The 20,225-nt window shown below is 41.9% G+C and overlaps 1 protein-coding gene across 2 annotated transcripts in view; it reads right to left on the reverse strand.

Moving 5' to 3' along the window:
• Positions 1–2,598: 2,598 nt before the first annotated feature.
• cxxc4 (CXXC finger 4) overlaps positions 2,599–20,225 on the reverse strand; it is a 26,744-nt gene continuing 9,117 nt past the window's right edge. For both annotated transcript variants that reach the window (XM_047811957.1, XM_047811956.1), the window contains exon 3: positions 2,599–4,676. In XM_047811957.1, coding sequence (XP_047667913.1) covers positions 4,632–4,676 — 45 coding nt within the window. In that variant the 3' untranslated portion in view covers positions 2,599–4,631. The remainder of the gene's footprint in view (positions 4,677–20,225) is intronic.

The raw sequence follows: 20,225 nt of genomic DNA on the forward strand, positions 1-20,225 counted from the left end.
GTTGGAGATCCATTGACACAGCGGCAGGCTGAGTCCCAGGACCTGCATTTTCATGATTGCATCACTCCAGAGCACATGTGCTTTTTAAAGACAGCTTGCTGGTGCAGTAGACACACTGAGGAGACAAGCATCCACCTGGGAGAATCTGCACTCAGAAGTGCAACGTTTTGTGCAGGTGGATCTCTCTGGCCATGACAAATTGACCTATTATGGGCAAGTCGTGGCCTAATGGTTAGAGAGTCTGATTCGTAATCCTAAGGTTGTGGGTTCAAGTCTCGGGCCGGCCACGACTGAGGTGCCCTTGAGCAAGGCACCAAACCCCCCAACTACTCCCCGGGCGCCGCAGCATAAATGGCTGCCCACTGCTCCGGGTGTGTGTTCACTGCTGTGTGTGTGCACTTTGGATGGGTCAAATGCAGAGAAAAAATTCTGAGTATGGGTCACCGTACTTAGCCATATGGCACGTCACTATTTCCACTACAGCAGGCACTGGATCAGTTAGGTGATCATGACTCACCTAACTGTGACAAGGTCCTGGTTTTCACCATGGCTCTAACTATGAGGCTCATTTGGTATCTTCCTCTCAGGACAGTTCAGTATGATGAGGAATGATCAACACACTCAGCCAGGTTATCTGCACCTGTGTGTTTGGTGTGTTGAAGTAAAGAGCATGTAGAAAACTGTGATTCAGAGACAAGTTCCTCAATCACAAATGCAACTGATCTTCTGGATATGGTGCACTGCCCAGTTCCTAAAGTAGTAACCTACAGTAACTTGTCTCATTTCTGATGGAATCAAGCCACCTTTGCCCACACTATTTTTCCCCCCAAGAGCCTGCTGTGGGAACTCACTCACCCTTCTTCTAGAGTCATGGTGAGTGATACATGGGCCTAGGGGCAGTCTTCTGTTAGCGATCACTGCAGCACAAGGAGTACTATTACTACTGAGATACCTGCATCTATCTATCTATCTATCTATCTATCTATCTATCTATCTATCTATCTATCTATCTATCTATCTATCTATCTATCTATCTATCTATCTATCTATCTATCTATCTATCTATCTAATCTGATGTGACATACGGCTAAGTATGGTGATCCATACTCAGAATTTGTTCTCTGTGTTTAACCCATCCAAAGCATGCACACACACACAGCAGTGAACACACACACCGTGAACACACACCTGGAGCAGTGGGAACCATTTATGCTGCGGCGCCCGGGGAGCAGTTGGGGGGGGGTTCGGTGCCTTGCTCAAGGGCACCTCAGTTGTGGCCGGCCCGAGACTCGAAACACAACCTTAGGGCCACAACTTCCTCCCCTATCTATCTATCTATCTATCTATCTATCTATCTATCTATCTATCTATCTATCTATCTATCTATCTATCTATCTACAGTATGTATATTTGTATATATAATATAAATTTGTTTTTCTTTGTATTTGTTTGTCTTTCTCTGATGCTCTTTCGATTAGTCTTCTTGTTCCCTTCACCCCTCACACACTCTTCACCCCCTCACACACCACTTACACACTCTTAAACCCACACATCCCTCAGACACACTCTTCACTCCCCTCCACACACAACTCACACACTGTTAACTCCACACACACCCCTCACACACTCTTAACCCCACACACCACTCACAAACACATTTCACACCACGCACACACTCTTAACCCCACACACACTCTCTTCACCCCACACATACCCCTCACACACACTTCACCCCACATACCACTTACACACACATCTCACCTCACACACACCCCTCACACACTCTTCTCTACCCACACCCATCACACACACACTCTTCACCCCACACCCCTTACACATTCTTCACACCACACAACCCTCACAAACACATTTCACCACCCACACACACACCTCACACACTCTTCACTCCACATCCCTCACACACACTCTTCACCCCACACACCCCTCACAAACACATTTCACCACACACACACACACACACACACTCTTCACTCCACATCCCTCACAGACTTTTCACTTCACACACCCCTCACACACCCTCTTCACCCCACACAGCAGTGTGGTGGTATGGAGAACTTTAGAACATTATGGATGATTTACAGTGGACGAACTGCATTCATATGTAGACCTGCCAGAGAGAGCTGCAGTGGTCCAGTGCTGAGATGACAAGATATTGAACAAGGACCTGAGCAGCCTGTGTGGAGAAAAATGATTGAATCCTCCTGATGTTGTAGAGAAGGAACCGACATGAGCGAGTCACATTAGCAACATGCAATGAAAAGGCCAGTTGAGTGTCGGTGACGGTTGAGTGTCCAGTTACAGATGAGTGTCCACACACACTCTTTACTCCACACACTCCTCACACACACTCTTTACCCCTGCAATGTATGTTGGACTTGTAGTAGTGTGTTACTGTACTTAGTTCTGAGGTCTGTGGTTTTATGAAGTTCTGTGTTTTTTTCATTTCACTGTGTACCGCACCAGCTGTATATGACAATTAAAGCTTCCACACACACTCACACACACACACACACACACACACACACACACACACACACACACACACACACACACATGGTTTGTAATTGTAATGTTTAATTTTACATGTGAGAATAAAAATTACATCAAATTATTTGTTCCAACTTTTTTTGGTCTTTTTTCCTTTCATTTGAACACATAAAAGCATCACAACGACAATATACAAACTCAGTAATCTTTAAACCCAAAACACAGATACACATGCAACAGCAGGGCATTAGAGCTAGCATTAGCACTAGCGAGATACATTGGTCACGTTTTTAACACCATAATTTTAGTTTCTGGGGTTTACGTGAACACAGATCTGATCTGTTATACCAGACAAGTTTAACCTTTTAAATCATTCATAAATATCTTTTAACTTTAGCCAGCTTGGAAACACAAAATAATCTGACAGAATTTCTTTGAGGAATTTTTAAATCATGATAAAAGGTCGTAATATTAAGTGCTAACATTAGCCAGCTAGCTATAATGAGCTGATCTGGCAGATTCTGAGAGGAAATTTAAGCTCTAGAGTTACTGTTTTCTTTTCCTTGCTTCATTACTCTTGGTGGTGAGAGCTAGTAGATATTTTAGCAATTTAGAAATTTAACTTTAATTTATTTACTTGTGCCTCAAACCTACAGAAGTTCAGAGAAACTGTGTGTAATTATGAAGTATTCTGCCCAGATATTGTTATTTATTATACAGTGTTTGCAAGTCAGGTGATTAGTTGTGAGCATCTAGCTACTCTGTGTAACAAGACCTTGATCTATAAAGCTATAAATGAGCTAGATGTTTAGTTGGTTAAACTAAAATTCTACACTAATAATAAAAATTACTATTCAATTTAATTTTATTTAATTTTATAATCCATTTCATCTCAGAATAGATGAAACTTTCGCTGCTAATTAACTTTAAAGTGAGGATCTCTGGGCAGAGAAATCCATAATAAGTACACAGCCTTCCTATACTTCTGTACAGCACATTGTTACTAATTCATTTCACCCAAAACAATCAAGGATCCAGTGTTTTTCCAAAAATCAAGACATTTCACATCACAAATTAAAAATTACAACACGTTGTTAGCAAGACAATATGCCCTGCGTAACATCAGAACGGTGAAAAATTAAAGCAAAAAGTACAGAACTGTAATTGGCTGCGTCTCTCATCCCGGTGCGTAAAATCAACTGAAACTCGTTTTCTGATTATTGCTGCAGGTCTGGCGTACGATCGCATTTCCTCCTTCTGTATCGTCCGACAGCGGTTTGTCGAGGCGACTGATCGTATCTGTGTGTGATGTCATATATATGACATCATTACACTCATTCGATAAGGTCAAATGACAATAGTGGGATGCTTTAAGTAGATCATGAATGATCATCCTCTACCTCTGATCAGAACTGGTTCATTCCAGAAGGAATGGATGGATGGATAGATAGATGGATAGATGGAAGGATGTGCACACAAACAGATGGACAGAGAGACAGATAGGTAAATGGACTGATAGATAAAATATCCCAAAATCTGATCCAGTTGAAAGATGGTCTACATACACAAAGAGACAGAGCAGAAAGACAGAAGGACAGATAGACAGATGAACAGACAGACAGACAGATTGTATCTGATCCTCCCCAATCTCTTCAGGAGTGGTTTATTCCGGCTTTTTAGACGACCTCCTGTTGTTGAATGTCCTTCAGTCACCTCGACTCACAGCTCCAAGACATTCAGCATGATCACACCACTCTCTGTGTGAATGGTATATTCCAGGTAAATTGTATATTCCAGTTGCATGGTTTATTCCAGGTGTTGATTGTCTATAATTTAGCATACGTAGCTTGATCAGCTACGACACTGAACACGCAGAGACAATGAAAATGTTTCTAATTACACAAGAAATAATCAAATTACATAGTTAAACCTTCTCTTGTCCACCCTCCCTCTCCCTCTCCCTCTCCCTCTCGTCTCTTTTCCTTCTTTCTGTCTCTTGTTTTTGTGATTTTTGTTGTTGTTCAGGTGAGGTTTGGTTTCAGTTCCAGGTCCTGGAGCTTCTAAATCCACTTTTTTTGAGTCTGTTATTGAATAATGTGGCGTGATGCTGTGTTTCTTTGGCACTAGAAGAACCATCGAAACGCCTCTCCGCTGCTCACCGGCGTCCTCTAGAGGAAGAGCAGAGAAAACAGGAAGTGACAATAGGAAACATAAATGCACATTACAGTAGTTAATGGAGATGGAGGAGAAACGTCACTGCTTTTCCCAATAACAGTTCTGTTAGAGTCTGTTACTAAAAGCACAGACTAGTGACAAAGCTGTACTTTTCAACGTATATATTTGACACTGTGCTGCGATTTTAGCAAGAAATTTACTTTTTCTCATTTTTATGCAAATTAGGAATCAAGCTATTATGAGACAAACGTTTGTCCTGAATGATTCCTCAGACGGATCATTTCTTTAGGATACGTTCCCTTTTACTGGTCCATACAGTAGATTTCATGTCTAAACGTGGGTTCAACATCTACTATCATACACAAGCTCTCAGTAAATAAGTCTAATTTGTATAGTGAGCTGCAGGCTGCATGTTTTAGCTTCTATCAGGACAGGCCACACCTACAAGAGACAAGCAGCAAGCTGTGTGAGACTCCTGCTAGTGCGAACCAGAGACAGGAGGTTCTCAGGAACCTGGAATGACGCAACCACCTTTGTGGCGGTGTGCAACATCGTGGAACACAAACAATAATTGTGTCGTGCGAATGAGTGTAGAGAACCCTGCTTTTAGTCATCACTGGAATTAGGAACAGTTTGTCGATGTACTCGTCTGTGCCTGGACTCGAATCCAAGATCAGCGATTACACATCTTTTTAATGTGTTCTTGAGGAGCGTCTGCTGTCCCCACAACGGAGATGTTACTATAGAAACCGTAAGGTATCCGAGCGGGTGTATTATTATAAACCTGCACTACAGTCAGAGCTGTAAGACCTGACATCCAACCAAGAGGTGGAGTCTAGAACTCCACCTATTTATCTTTCGGTTACATTAACATTAAATTATATCAGTTTTCAAAATATGATCTAATTACTTATAATCTACAGCTATTTTATTTGTATTTGTATGTTGGGAATTATATCTAAATATTAAAATACAATATTTAAATAAAACACACACACACACACACAGAACTGGACATATGGACTTTTTTTGAGAAAAGCTGAGTTAGAGTAATGCGTTAGACGGTTTCTGACAGATGCTTATAAACCGTCCCCAGAAGCGGTGTTTATGTCCTCATTTCAGTGCGGTGAGCTCTGATTACAATCCTGACTGCAGCTCCGTCTGTGTTTAATTCAATCTGCTGAAGACTGGAGGAGCTCTGACGCGCCAAAATAATAATTACTGCGCGGGAGCCGTGAATTCCCAACGAGCCACAATGAGCCGTTTAATTACGCCGTCTCCATTCGTGCCGGAGACGAACGGTGCTCGCCGGCTCAATAATCGCCGCTAAAGAAGAGAAATCGCTGCTCTCCGAACTCATTTGGCAGTCGGGACACAAAATAGCGAAGTTCCTGGCCAATTAGCGCCCCGGGGGATTAGAGCGGCGCTGACGGGGATTACTGAGTGCTGATTGGGAGCGGGATCGCTGTAACGTCTCTGAACGCTGATGGAAATCTAAACGCAAAAAAAAAAAAAAAAAAAGAAAAACCCAGAGACACAAAAGAACAGAATCACAGCATTTAAAATGAAAGGATGGCCACATCCCTGTGACAGTGTGAGCGCTGGAGAGGATTTAAAGGATCTCACTGCATATGATTTACATTTATACACCAAATACACACCTGAGAGAAGGGGAAAAAATCATAATCATAATAATAATGATAGTAATAAAAATAATGTCCATAATATCAGCAGTAATCTGGAGTGTTGGGATCTGAGCTCACATCCTGCTGTAAACACTGATGTTTAACATTTTGGAACAAATATCTGAAGGTTCTTCTAGCATTTTCTTTTTATAAGTGACGTGACATACGGCTAAGTACGGTGACCCAGACTCAGAATTCGTTCTCTGCATTTGACCCATCCAAAGTGCACACACACAGCAGTGAACACACACAGTGAACACACACACACAGTGAACACACACACACAGCAGTGAACACACACACACACACAGTGAACACACACAGTGAACACACACACACAGTGAACACACAGCAGTGAACACACACATACACCGTGAACACACAGCAGTGAACACACACACACACACACACACACCGCGAACACACCCGGAGCAGTGGGCAGCCATTTCTGACATAATGTACAGGAAGATGCGCTTCATATTCACAAAGCACACTGATCAATCTGCACACACTGTAATGAGTCTGAGGTGTTTGCGTGTGTGTGTGTGTGTCTGTATGTGTGTGTCTGTGTGTGTGTTTGTGTGTGTGTGCGTGTGTGTGTCTGTGCGTGTGTGTGTGTGTGTGTGTGTGTGTGTGTGTGTGTGTGTGTGTGTGTGTGTGTGTATTGGTGTGTGCGCTTTGTTAAGCTCTACAGTATCGATCATTTTCAGTCTTCCAGGTCAACACTTTTTTCTTTTTGCAGAACACAACACAAGAAAGCTCAATTAATACGGCTAACACACACACACACACACACACACACACACACACACACACACACACACACACACACACACACCAGTACACACGCACATTCGAGCCATCACCATCTCTCCATCATCACTGCTGAGAGAGAAGATGTCGATAAGGAGACAGAGAGAGAAACATGATGGGAGACACAGATGTGGAGAGACAGATATAAAGGAATAAAGGCAGATAAAGAGAGAGTGAGACAGATATAGACAGAGACTTATAGGCAGTGAGACAGCTGGTGGAAGGACAGTAAGGTGTTGTCTCTAATCAGTGAGTCTCAGCCTTGTCTCATTCCACATCCTCCTTATGCCCTCTAGTCCCTGCATCAGACCTACAGCATCCTGAATCAATCCAGCTGATTGAGACCCGTGTGTGTGTGTGTGTGTGTGTGTGTGTGTGTGTGTGTACACTGGGGTCCTGACAGCCATTGACACTGATTGTGGGTGGCAGGTGTGCTTAATGGCAAGGCCTCGCATGTCCCTCACTGATTGAGAAGTGTGTGTATGTGTGTGTGTGTGTGTGTGTGTGTGTGTGTGTATAAGGGGTGGACAGATGCTGCTGACTCATAATCAAGCTCTAATCTGAGAACACACACACACACACACACACACACACACACACACACACACAGACACACACACACACACACACACACACACAGATCTATTTAGTAGCTACTGTTACTATCATGTCACTTTAGCTATTTAGCTGTTTATGTTAATGACGAACATCAACAACACAAGTTATAATAATCAGCTGGTTTTCTTCACCAGACAGTGTGTGTGTATATACTGTAGTTATTTATTAATACAAACTAGCCGTGTGACTCATCCCAGCCAATGGAATGGTTTTAAAACAATGCCATCCAGACATAAGCCCATTACGTCATCATTTATTCCACTCTCTTCCTCTGAGTAATATCTGCCAAATCAGACGGGTCTAATTACCCACAATCCCTTAGGGGAGACGTTTTATTCTCCTGTCTGAAAATGCAGAGTTGAGTAACCTACTGCAGGAAAAAGACAAGGAGAGAAAGAGAGAGAGTGGTTAAGCATCTTAAATGCCCCCCCCCCATCTTATCTCTCTCTCTCTCTCTCTCTTTCACTCTCTGAGTGCCGTTCTTTCTTCTAATGTCTCTTTCTTCATAGAAGTCAGAAAAAGGACAAAAAGAGGCATCATACAAAGTCTGAATAAAAGAGACGGCCAGAGGGAGGAAGCAGCAGCACAGAGAGAGTGTAAAGAGAGTGTTATTGTTATTTTAAAGTACTTTACCTGTCTCTCTCTCTTTCTCTCTCTCTCTCCTTCTCTCTCTCTCTCTCTCTCTCTCTCTCTCTCTGTGTCTCTACCTTCGTGTCTCTCTCTGTCTTTGTTGTTTCTGATTTAATAATGTTTTAAAGCATTTGCAATATTTATCACTGTAAAAATACAAATAATCAGACAAACTCAACTGTTTTTACATTTCAGTTTATCAAGTGTCTGTTTGATTTCCACACAAATACCTGAGCTAACCAAGAGTATGACAGGACTAATCAGGAGACAGAACCCTAAAGACCTGGGTGTTATTAGATATTAAACAGCAACTTGTCTTTTTATCATCTCTACACTGGCTACCTGTTAAGTTTAGAACTGATTACAAACTGCTGCTACTTACGTACAAGGCTCTTAATGGTTTAGCTCCCATGTATCTAACTAGTCTTCTAACACGTTACAATCCTTCACGCTCTCTGAGATCACAAAACTCAGGACTTCTGCTAGTTCCCAGAATATCTAAGTCTACTAAAGGTGGTAGAGCGTTTTCTTATTTAGCTCCCAAACTTTGGAATAGTCTTCCTGATAGTGTTCGGGGCTCAGACACACTTTCCCAGTTTAAATGTAGATTAAAAACTCATCTCTTTAGTCAGGCGTACACATAATACATCCCATAATATTGTGCACTATTACATCAGACCTGCACATTATCATCTAGTGCTTGTTAATATTATAAACAGCAGCTACATTAATTTCTCTCCACCGCTTCTCTCTTTCTACACATCACGAGGCTTCCAGAAACTGTAGCAGCTCTGATCGTCTTCTGTGTGATGAAGATTTTGGACCTCCACTGAGATGAAGGCGACTCTGTGAGGATCCTGAGACATCTACAGATCTACAGCTCCAGTTAGACTGTTACACTAAAGAGGAGACGTGAACTCCATGTGGTGTTTGAGGACAACAACCTCCTCATCACTACAACATTTATCAGACTGTATATATATAATCACACCCCCAGTGTCACCCAGATGAGGATGAGGTTATATAATCACACCCCCAGTGTCACCCAGATGAGGATGAGGTTATATAATCACACCCCCGGTGTCACCCAGATGAGGATGAGGTTCCCCTTTGAGTCTGGTTCCTCTCAAGGTTCCTTCCTTTACCATCTAAGGGAGTTTTTCCTCCCCACAGTCACCTGAGTCACCTCAGACTTGTTCATTAGGGATAAATACATACACATTTATATATAACTAGTATTAATCTTTTTGTTTTATGTTTATGTTCCTGTAAAGCTGCTTTGAGACGATGTCCATTCTAAACAGCGCTATACAAATAAACTTAAAATTCTTCATTAAAGACCAGGATTAATCAAAATTCTATGATATTTATCTGTTTGTTACTAATATATAGATATTCCAGTAATAATAATGGTAGCAATAATAGTACAAATAAATGCAATTTAAATAATAGAATAAAAAAAAACTCTCTTTCTCTCACTCACTCTTGGAGAGGATATAAGGATGAGCTGTTGCTCGTTATACCCCTCATCCCCTCCGTCACCCTCACACACTCATTATTTATTAACTTATGGACTGAGATTCAGGACGCCTTCCACGACCGCAGCACAGAGCTTTGGAGGAGATTCTGACAGGCCTTTTTTTCAAATAAATAAATAATCTCTCTCTCTGTCCTTTTCTGTCTCCCGCACCCTCCTTTTCTGTTCTGTCACTCCTGTTTTCTCTTTTTCAACCCGTCTCTGCCTTCATGTCATAATTACAAACACATTTCGCTCAAATTTTCTCAAGTACGCTGTAAGGTCAGCCAATCCGGCTGTGTTTTAATCCACAGCTTTCCTCAATCCTCAGCCATGACAAAAGATCCTCTGTTTTGAATTAAAATGTCTTCAGGCCAAAAACATTATCTTGCCGAGACTCCGTATAGGTACGGAGAAATATAAAAGAGAAAAAGATGCCTGAGAGGAGAAACGCTGACCGATGGTGAAACTATTAACTGTGATTTATTTGTATTTTTAAATGCAGACATAATTATGGGTATAATTAAAGGCTTTACCTAAAGGAGTTAATGGTGTAAACTCTAGCACCTCCCCCATCATAACTCCTCCCCTTTCCATATTTAAGTCTTTTATTCCTCCTATATACCACAACAGTTGTTAACTTTACAATTGTAAACATTACAATTAGTTATTAAATAATATAATAAACCAAATGTTTAATATACACACCACTAAACATTCATCGATTTAGACGTACACTAAAGCAGCTTGGACTCTCAATTTTGCAACAGGATCCCAGACAATGCGAGCGATCCGGTCAGTGCTGTGAGAGCTGGCAGGCGGCCAATACATCCAGCTCTAGAAAAAAATAAGTTCAGTGTGTGCGCTGGTCCCTAACTGATGGGTTATATATCGCCTGTCAGTCGATTCCGCAGGAATATCGTGGCGTCGCTGAGCTCGACGCTGGACGGTGTAGTAATCTATCACAGGCACACTGGGAGAGAAATCTCATCTCAGCACGGTGAGCCAAGGCTGAACCCCACACACACTCGCTCATCTATTCACTCCGCAGGTGATTACTTTAGCTTTGCAGCATCTTGAAAGCACCGCAATCTAAAACATCCAGGGAACCGTAATGATTAGAAGCGTTTATTTTCAATAAATCGACTTTCCTGGACTGCTGAGGAGCACAGGAGGTGATTGTGGAACTGAGATTTTGACCTGGATTAGCCGCTCATGTTTTTAAAACCCTGCATCTCTGCTGATGAAACCACACAGGAAATTCATCAAATTTGTCAGGAAACTTCCTGTACAGCTCTGGTTTAATACCACGCAAGCTCAAACCCTTAAACCATTTTAGAGCAGTGATTCAATCTATAGTCCTGGCTACGGATTGATTTCTCTCCATTAACACTTCTGACTCCACTAATTATCTGCTCATTAGGACCGTTTAACGAGATGAGATGTTTGAAAGCAGGGAAAAGCTGCCGTGGTTTAGAGCAGTAGGTAACCTCAAATTCCCCCCAGTGCCTTACTCAGTGCCACTCTAATTGCCCACTGAATGCCCTCTAAGAGCCCTTGGTGTTCCTGCTTTATCTTTCTGCTTGGTGTTATTCAAAAGCTCTCCGAATTCTTTCCTACTGTCCCCTAAATAGCCTCTGAATGGCTGTAGTGATGTTTAAAAGCCTTCTGATGCCCTACACATGACCTCTATGTACCCTTGGGGTCAACTGCCACCTGTCTTTTTGAGTTTTTAAGTGCCCTTTCAATGCCCTCTTATTGCCCTTAGTGCCTTCATTGGCCTCCCACTCGTAGATGTACAGAGTTGTGGACTGAATCATTCACTAGACAGTGCTGTGACGATGTCGGACAGTTGGGCGATGAAAAACAAAACGCCTGCACTGAAGTAAGCCCTTTATTAGGAAATAAAACCTGAGCAGAACAGTGACCCAGCAGCATGTCTGAGTCACCAAGTCTCCTTGGGTTTGAGTCTGCTGTTTGATTCTCAGACCAAAATCCTAACCTGTACTTATTTTTGTAAACAGTAGAACGTGGAGGAAAACCTCAGTGATGCTGCTGTAGACATCCCATTCTCCATCCAAATAAAGTGTGGAGAGTGACGCTGAAGAACTTCCCTGCTGAGATCTCAGCTTTGTTCATGTTAAAAATGTAAAGTCCATAACTATTGCAATATGATATGCAGATTTATTATTGCACTTTCATTGCACTGTGTGTGTCTGTTAAATGAAATCCGATGCTTTTGTTGCTGCAAATAAAACTGACTATAAATTTGTTGTTGTGCAAAACCTTTCCGATGCGGCCGAGTACGTTGCCCTTCGCCAGTCCTTATGTGACCTTTAAATACCCCATCTCCTCCTGGTTAAAAATGTGCTCATGTTCCCATCTTAACATTTGACCTTGTGTCACAAAGCAGTATTTAAATATCACCGAGACACTCAGGACACTGAATAATACCATATCATGTAATATACATAGAATAATTATACCTCCGGAGGGGCTTTAATCTGCAGCACTCCTACACAGACCTGTTACTGAACCTGCACCACAATCCTGTTTACAGTCCCATCAGCATACATGAATATGTAAATATATTACAAGGCTGTTAGCTAAACTTCAGTAAAAAAGTTTTCTCCTTCACCTTTACCTCTGGGAGTATAGTAAAAAAAAATTGATAAAAGTGATATTTTTGTTTTAATCACACATTACTGTAATCTCTTGTTACAGCGACTTACATTATCTTATTTTTATTCAGCTGAGCAATTGAGGGTTAAGGGACTTGCTCAGGGGCCCAACAGTGGCAGCTTGGCAGACTGGGGATGGGACTCACAACCTTCTGGTGATTAGAAGGCTGTAAAATAGTAAACTGTACATGCTAATGGTAGCTAATATGCCACCATTAAAATCTGACAAAGTGGATAGCTTCTTTGCTTGAGACTTAGCTTTTGATTTGATCCATTACTAATATAAAACTCCCACTTATTTTGTTACCAATTTATGTTAGTTTAAGGTCGCGTCTTTTTGACGAGCACCTGATATTCCACAGAATGTTTTAATTTCAATAAATTTTTTAATTATTATTATTGTTAATTCAATAAATATAACCATGTCCATCCAGGTCCTTTTTGATGTTTCTCCTCTTCAGAATCCTTTTTTGCTCAAACACCTTTTTAGAAATTCACCCCACACCAAGCACCCCCCTCCCCCTCCCCCAACCTCGGGGTATATGAGGTGGAAAAGGCTGACTACCTGCGCTGCGTTGGCGTAGCGTAGCACGCTAATCGAGCGTGGTGAGCAGATTGCCTGCTCTCTGAAATGTTAAATCAAAATGCAAAGCAGCAGCAGCGGGTTCGCCTCGCTCCTCTCGACAGATTCTGCAGCATATGTGTGGGAGCTGCCGTTTTCTCGGGGGCCTAAATTGGAAGCGCTGATATTTTAAGGTAATAAGCACCAGCGCTGGTGTTCGGCACAGCTCACGTCCGTCTGTGCAGACACACACATACACACACACACACACACACACACACACACACACACACACACACACACACACACACACACTGTGTAATCTGGGTTTCTCTTTCTGGCCCCATGTGTACAGTCAGGTCAGTAACGCTGCTCAGATATTAATGATGTCAGGAATGTTATTTCCACAGAGACTGCATTGACGTTTTCATGCATGGATTTTAAAAATCCTCTAGTTGATTTTGCACTTTCTTTTTTCCCATGAACTAAAATGTTTCTCTGTCCACTAATTGTATTTGTATTTTTGTATTTCACTAAATCCAATGAGAATAAATCTTCTCTTTATACTCTTTCTATAACAACATGCTAACAGTGAGGTTGTAGAAAGTATATATGTTATAAATACATTTGTAAGAGCTTGAGGGGGTCACGGTGGCTTAGCGGTTAGCACGTTCGCCTCACACCTCCAGGGTCGGGGGTTCGATTCCCACCTCCACCTTGTGTGTGTGGAGTTTGCATGTTCTCCCCGTGCCTCGGGGGTTTCCTCTGGGTACTCCGGTTTCCTCCCCCGGTCAAAAGACATGCATGGTAGGTTGACTGGCATCTCTGGAAAAATTGTCCGTAGTGTGTGTGTGTGTGAGTGAGTGAGAGTGTGTGTGTGTCCTGTGATGGGTTGGCACTCCGTCCAGGGTGTATCCTGCCTCGATGCCCGATGACGCCTGAGATAGGCACAGGCTCCCCGTGACCCGAGAAGTTCGGATAAGCGGTAGGAAATGAATGAATGAATGTAAGAGCTTGTTTTCAGGTTGTTTTTGGTGGATGCTTCATTCATGAAAAAGAAGAGATGACAAACTGTCTATGGCTCACTGAATGTAAACTTTAATCCTTTTGTAATAGTTATGTGTGGAAAAACAGGTCATGTTTATCTTGGGTTGTTCTCCAAAGCACTTCCAGTCTAAATAATGATTAGAAGTGGATAAAACTGGGATTCAAACTTAAGACCCTCCGAATAGTAATCTAACAGCTTAGCCACTTGGCTACTGCAACCCAACAACTACTAACTGGTAAGTAAATATTTCTTAGCAGTGAGAACTGAAAAACAGATTCTTTATGATTAGAGTTTGAGACGTATCGTAGCCTCAGCACAATTCTACTTCAGTGTGATAAAGACTGAGAGTTAAACAGAGGTCTTGTTCAGTGATGTTCCTTACTGCGGATATTTTACAGATAAAATTCAATGCAGTTGTTGCTTTGCCCTCAACAGACTTCCCCATCCGCCCCAACATACTGCCCTTATACTCTCACACCTGCCCGTATCTGGACTTAATGAACACTATCTCACTCGGACACTAATGAAGAAAAGATGTGCTCAATAGAAGCTGCTCTTACTGAGTGAATGGAAAGCATCTGACTGTTAGAAGGCACTGACTCTGGTGACTCCTTCCACAAACAAAAAATAAATAACTCCTTACAGAAAGCTTCACCACATCATTCATACTTTTAATCCGATTATTATCAGTGGAGAGTTCACTATAGACGTCCCGGTGATATAGAAACAGCAAAGTATTTGAACAAGCGCATTAATATAAACCTGTGATTCTCTGCTGAACTTCTGCCTTCTTACCACGTTTGCACCTCGTTGTGTCATTCAGCTGGCTCTCAGATCATTCTTACTAAACAACTAAACCCAGACGGAGGAGGAAAAAAACACAAGATAAAAACGTTGCTAGCTAAAGTTAAAGACAGAACCAGAATTGTGCTTGGACCCCTAAGCATCGCTGTTACTGGTGAATTTTCCTCAGATGTATTAAAGGATAAATGATTAAGTAATTATGATCACATTGCAGATGGATCAGTGTAATAAACACAAATCAAATTCAATATTTAGTTTTTACACAAACACAAGCGGTGCAGCGAAGCCTCCAGTCCAACATCATGAGGACTGTGTGCGTTAACAGAGAAGATCTCAGCTTTAAATTCTATTTCTATGGTACAGTTCGTAACGCAGCCTTGAAGCTCGGTGTCGTGTTTTTTTTCCCAAACAGTGTCTCTGTAATGACGAGATACCTTTTAACTTCCCAGCCAGAGACGCCATCAATTATTCACACATGTCTGTTTAAAATTTAAAGTGCAGCACATTAGCGTTCACCGCACTGCACTTTCACACCGTCCGATTCCCTTTCACGCCCGAGATGGAGTCGTTAGATCAGAACCACTCTGAGGACACGACAGCATTGATTAAACACCACCACCAATAATAATAATAATAATAATAATAATAATAATAATAATAATAATAATGATTTATATTAAATCTCTATATTAAATAATAAAACTCTTGTTATCACTTTCATTTTTATTTAATTTGATGCTCATCTGTATATTTATATACTCACATGTCACTTTTAACTTTTAAACGTTTTTACAGCCAGTAATTTAACTCGAGCTGTGATGCAAATGTAGCTAACAAGTAACCAAATCATATAGCCACCAGATTAGCATTAGGTATTTCTGAAATGCTAATTGGTGTTTTTTTATCACGAGGCAGTAAAAGTAATTTTTCTATCCTTGCTTTAGATTCAATTTGACTTTTGTTTCCACAGAAATGCAAACTTTCCTGAAACTAAATTTAATTAAGTTTATTTTGTTTTCATAAATTATTTGATGTTCGTCTTTCCACATTTAGATCAAACAGCTTCAGGGTCATATTCATGGTGTGGGAGGAAGAGGAATGTTCCTGATGTTCAGAGTCACTCTACAGTCAGATTATTACCTGTGTGTGTGTGTGTGTGTGTGTGTGTGTGTGTGTGTGTGTGTGTGTGTGTGTGTGTGTCTTCACATCTCTAAGGCTAGCATGTTTCTTTAGTTGAAGTGTGTGAGATGGAGTTTTACATTCAGATCACTGGCTTCATACACAAACACTCACCTTTTACACCTGAGAAAAAGTTCAGTGATAGAAAATACTAACTGGAAAAGGAAAAGTGTCTATAATATTGTATTATTTATATCATATCATATCATATCATAGCAAATGCAAGACAAAATTTAAAAATGGAAAAGTAAAAGTTAAATGTGGTGATAGATCCGTGACGATGAGAAATCTAATAGAAGCTTGGAAGAATAATATGATCTCATCTGTCATGTGATCACTCACATTAACATTATATATACTTTTTTATCCTTAAATAAATCTCTGTCTCTGATTAACGCATGTCTCCTCCGTGTGAGAAAAACAACACTTTTGTGTGGGCTTTAAAGGGAATTTTTTTAAATTTATACATTTAATAAACTTTTAATAGTTTATATTTCTGTATTTAATTGAATACCATTTCATGAGACACGCCCCTGTTTCATTGAAACTCCGCCCCCTCTTAAATCTCTGTACGGCTCTGAGTGCTGACGTGTGACTTCACTCACAATACCACAGTATTTTGCTGTTTTAGGTAGAAACTAAATTTGTTATTATTTTAATTAGAATATAGAAAATAGATGTGAAAATCGATGCATTTTAATGCATCAAGTGACAAAAGGTTTAAGCAACACATTTGATCTACGTTGTGCAAATGAACTGTGAGCTTTTTAGGTAAATGTAAACAATATTTTATAAAATTTATTTTAGAATGTTGTGTTTTCAGCTGTGAGGCTGCTGAATATCACAGGGTTTCATTTCCAGTTAATCTCAAAAAATCTCTCAGACTAGAAGAGGACTAAAAATAATAGGGAGGGAAAGTCGAGGGGCGGTTTGTGTCTCGTCAGTGCCAAAGCATGAGATTGGCATAATTAAGCAATCTCACATCGTCTTGACAGGAGCTTAAGGTTGGCCTTTAGGTCTGAGACTCGTTACGCGACCCGGATATTTGTTTTTCTCTCTCTCTCAATTGTCGGTTAGATTAGCCTGCAAGTTTAGAACGTGAATAAATCCACCAATCGGCACATCTAAGGCTGCCTGTCCCTCAGGCCCTCCTTTCTTTCCTTCCTTTTTTTATCGCCTTCACTCCCTCCTGTCTTTTTTCTCCTTGCTTTCCTCGTCTCCCCCGCTGAGATTGGCTGCTAGCGTGCAGCGTTATCTCCAGGGAAGCAAAGGTTGAGGAGGAAGAGGGAGGAGGAAGAGCGAGACTGGAAGGCCACACATTCGTCCTTATCTATTCTGAGCACACCTAAAACAAATTAGTGCTGCCTGCGGACGCTTATTCGGCTCCTCCGCTCTCATTAAAGCCACCGCTCTTCAAGGTCCTGTCACCAACCATTTATTTATTTATTTATTTAAAAAAAAAAAAAAGAGCTCATGGCTGTGAGAGCGCTGTACAATGGCACTGTGACCTTTTCATTACAACGTGCTCCCAGTGTGAGCACAAAAGCACCGAGCGTCTCCCACGTCACCCATTCAACCGCCTGACATCAGCAAATCCTACAGTGCTCGCTAATTGTACGCTGTTTTTCAGGGTCGGGAGATTTCTTTTCCCGTTTCCGTCCTTGCCCGGCAGTGTCACTCTGCCAATCGGATCACAAACCCTACCGTTCCTGAACCGTCAAGGCCACGCCGTCACGTATTAGCAATGCTATTGTGCATTGAGTATTTTTTCTGCCTTCATAAAATCTGAATTTTTTCTCCTGTGGACATCTAAAGTGCAGAAAAATGAGAGGGAAAAATGTCTGCCTCAGAATATGAATGTTACAGTCATATTATCTACACGCTGCTGAGTTCTGGACTCTGATTGGACGTCAGGTGTTGATTAATTCTCTCTAACAGCAGCTCTGACTGTAGTTCTGTGTGTTCTGGTCTCTGATTGGACGTCAGGTGTTGATTAATTCTCTCTAACAGCAGCTCTGACTGTAGTTCTGTGTGTTCTGGTCTCTGATTGGACGTCAGGTGTTGATTAATTCTCTCTAACAGCAGCTCTGACTGTAGTTCTGTGTGTTCTGGTCTCTGATTGGACGTCAGGTGTTGATTAATTCTCTCTAACAGCAGCTCTGACTGTAGTTCTGTGTGTTCTGGTCTCTGATTGGACGTCAGGTGTTGATTAATTCTCTCTAACAGCAGCTCTGACTGTAGTTCTGTGTGTTCTGGTCTCTGATTGGACGTCAGGTGTTGATTAATTCTCTCTAACAGCAGCTCTGACTGTAGTTCAGGTTTATATTAATGTACTGACTCTGATATGGTTTCCATAGTAACAGCTCCTTCATAAGGAGATGTGTGTGTATGATGTAGTGAAGGAGTCTCCAGTGTCAGTGCTGTGTATCAGTCAGAGGTGAAGCTGGACAGAGGAGATTACACAGAGATTTACTCCTATTAACTTCAAGACAATTGAAGACATTTTTTAGGCTCCACACAGGCTTCGATCTACACAAGTGTGTGTACTCGGTGTGTGTTTAATCTACTCCACAAAATCCTCATCAGAGTCAGCAGCAGACATCAGAACATAGGTAGCTTTAGTTAAACCAAATAATCTATAATCATAAACTGGGAAATCAGTGAAAATCAAACCAGGAAGAAGGAGCTTTCGGCTGCTGGTGGCGGAGCCATGCGATAACACGTGAGCCAGTGGAGCATCAGTGTGTAAAGTAATAAAGCACTAATCCAGAACTCACGGGAACTGTGACACGAAGCAGGAACCGTTAGTTAAAGCAGTAGCTTTAATATCCTGCAGCTGTACAGCAGACCCTCAGGGGCGTGTCCTCGGACCACTTTATTCTCTATAAAACACCGCTGTGAACATCGAGGTGAGGGATCCAGTCACACAGAAGTGACCTACATCATGTTTGAAGTCTCTGGTGTCTCCAGGATCAGTGGCAGTAGCAGTGTAATACCTGTCAGGATGTAGCCCGGACTTTTTAACATGTGTTCACGTGTCTGCCCCACCCTTGTCTAACTCCTTCCTGCCTCAGCACTCCTGTTCCTCACGTGTCTGCCCCACCCTTGTCTAACTCCTTCCTGCCTCAGCACTCCTGTTCCTCACGTGTCTGCCCCACCCTTGTCTAACTCCTTCCTGCCTCAGCACTCCTGTTCCTCACGTGTCTGCCCCACCCTTGTCTAACTCCTTCCTGCCTCAGCACTCTTCTCCAGTGTTTCCCAGTTTTGTGTGTGTTGTGTTTTTACTTAATACTTCATGTGTTTTTAGCTCTCCCCACAGTGGGGTCTAAATTTTACCCCCGTTTCTCTGACAACCTACACTGAACACTCCATAATCACTTCACACACCGTCCCTTCAGCAGCTGCACTTTCTTTTATATTTTATACCAAAATACATTTTTCCTCCAAAGAGTCAGCTGTGTGTTTCATCCTGCCGTACTCTTCCTCTGTTGTTGAAGGGAAGTCGTGGCCTAATGGTTAGAGAGTTTGACTCCTAACCCTAAGGTTGTGGGTTCGAGTCTCAGGCTGAGCAAGGCACTGACCCCAAGCCCCCAACACGAATGGCTGCCCACTGCTCCTGGTGTGTGTTCACTGCTGTGTGTGTGTGTGTGTGTGTGTGTGTGTGTGTGTGTGTGTGTGTGTGTGTGTGTGTGTGTGTGTGTTCAATGCTGTGTGTGTGTGTGTGTTCACTGCAGTGTGTGTGTTCACTGCTGTGTGTGTGTGTGTTCACTGCTGTGTGTGTGTTCACTTCTGTGTGTGTTCACTGCTGTGTGTGTGTGTGTGTGTGTGTGTTCACTGCTGTGTGTGTGTGTGTGTGTTCACTGCTGTGTCTGTGTGTGTTCACTGCTGTGTGTGTGTGTGTGTTCACTGCTGTGTGTGTGTGTGTATGTGTGTGTGTGTTCACTGCTGTGTGTGTGTGTGTGTGTGTTCACTGCTGTGTGTGTGTGTGTGTGTGTTCACTGCTGTG

This window comes from Tachysurus fulvidraco, chromosome 4 (genome assembly GCF_022655615.1).
Source record: "Tachysurus fulvidraco isolate hzauxx_2018 chromosome 4, HZAU_PFXX_2.0, whole genome shotgun sequence".
In the NCBI taxonomy this organism is placed as follows: domain Eukaryota; kingdom Metazoa; phylum Chordata; class Actinopteri; order Siluriformes; family Bagridae; genus Tachysurus; species Tachysurus fulvidraco.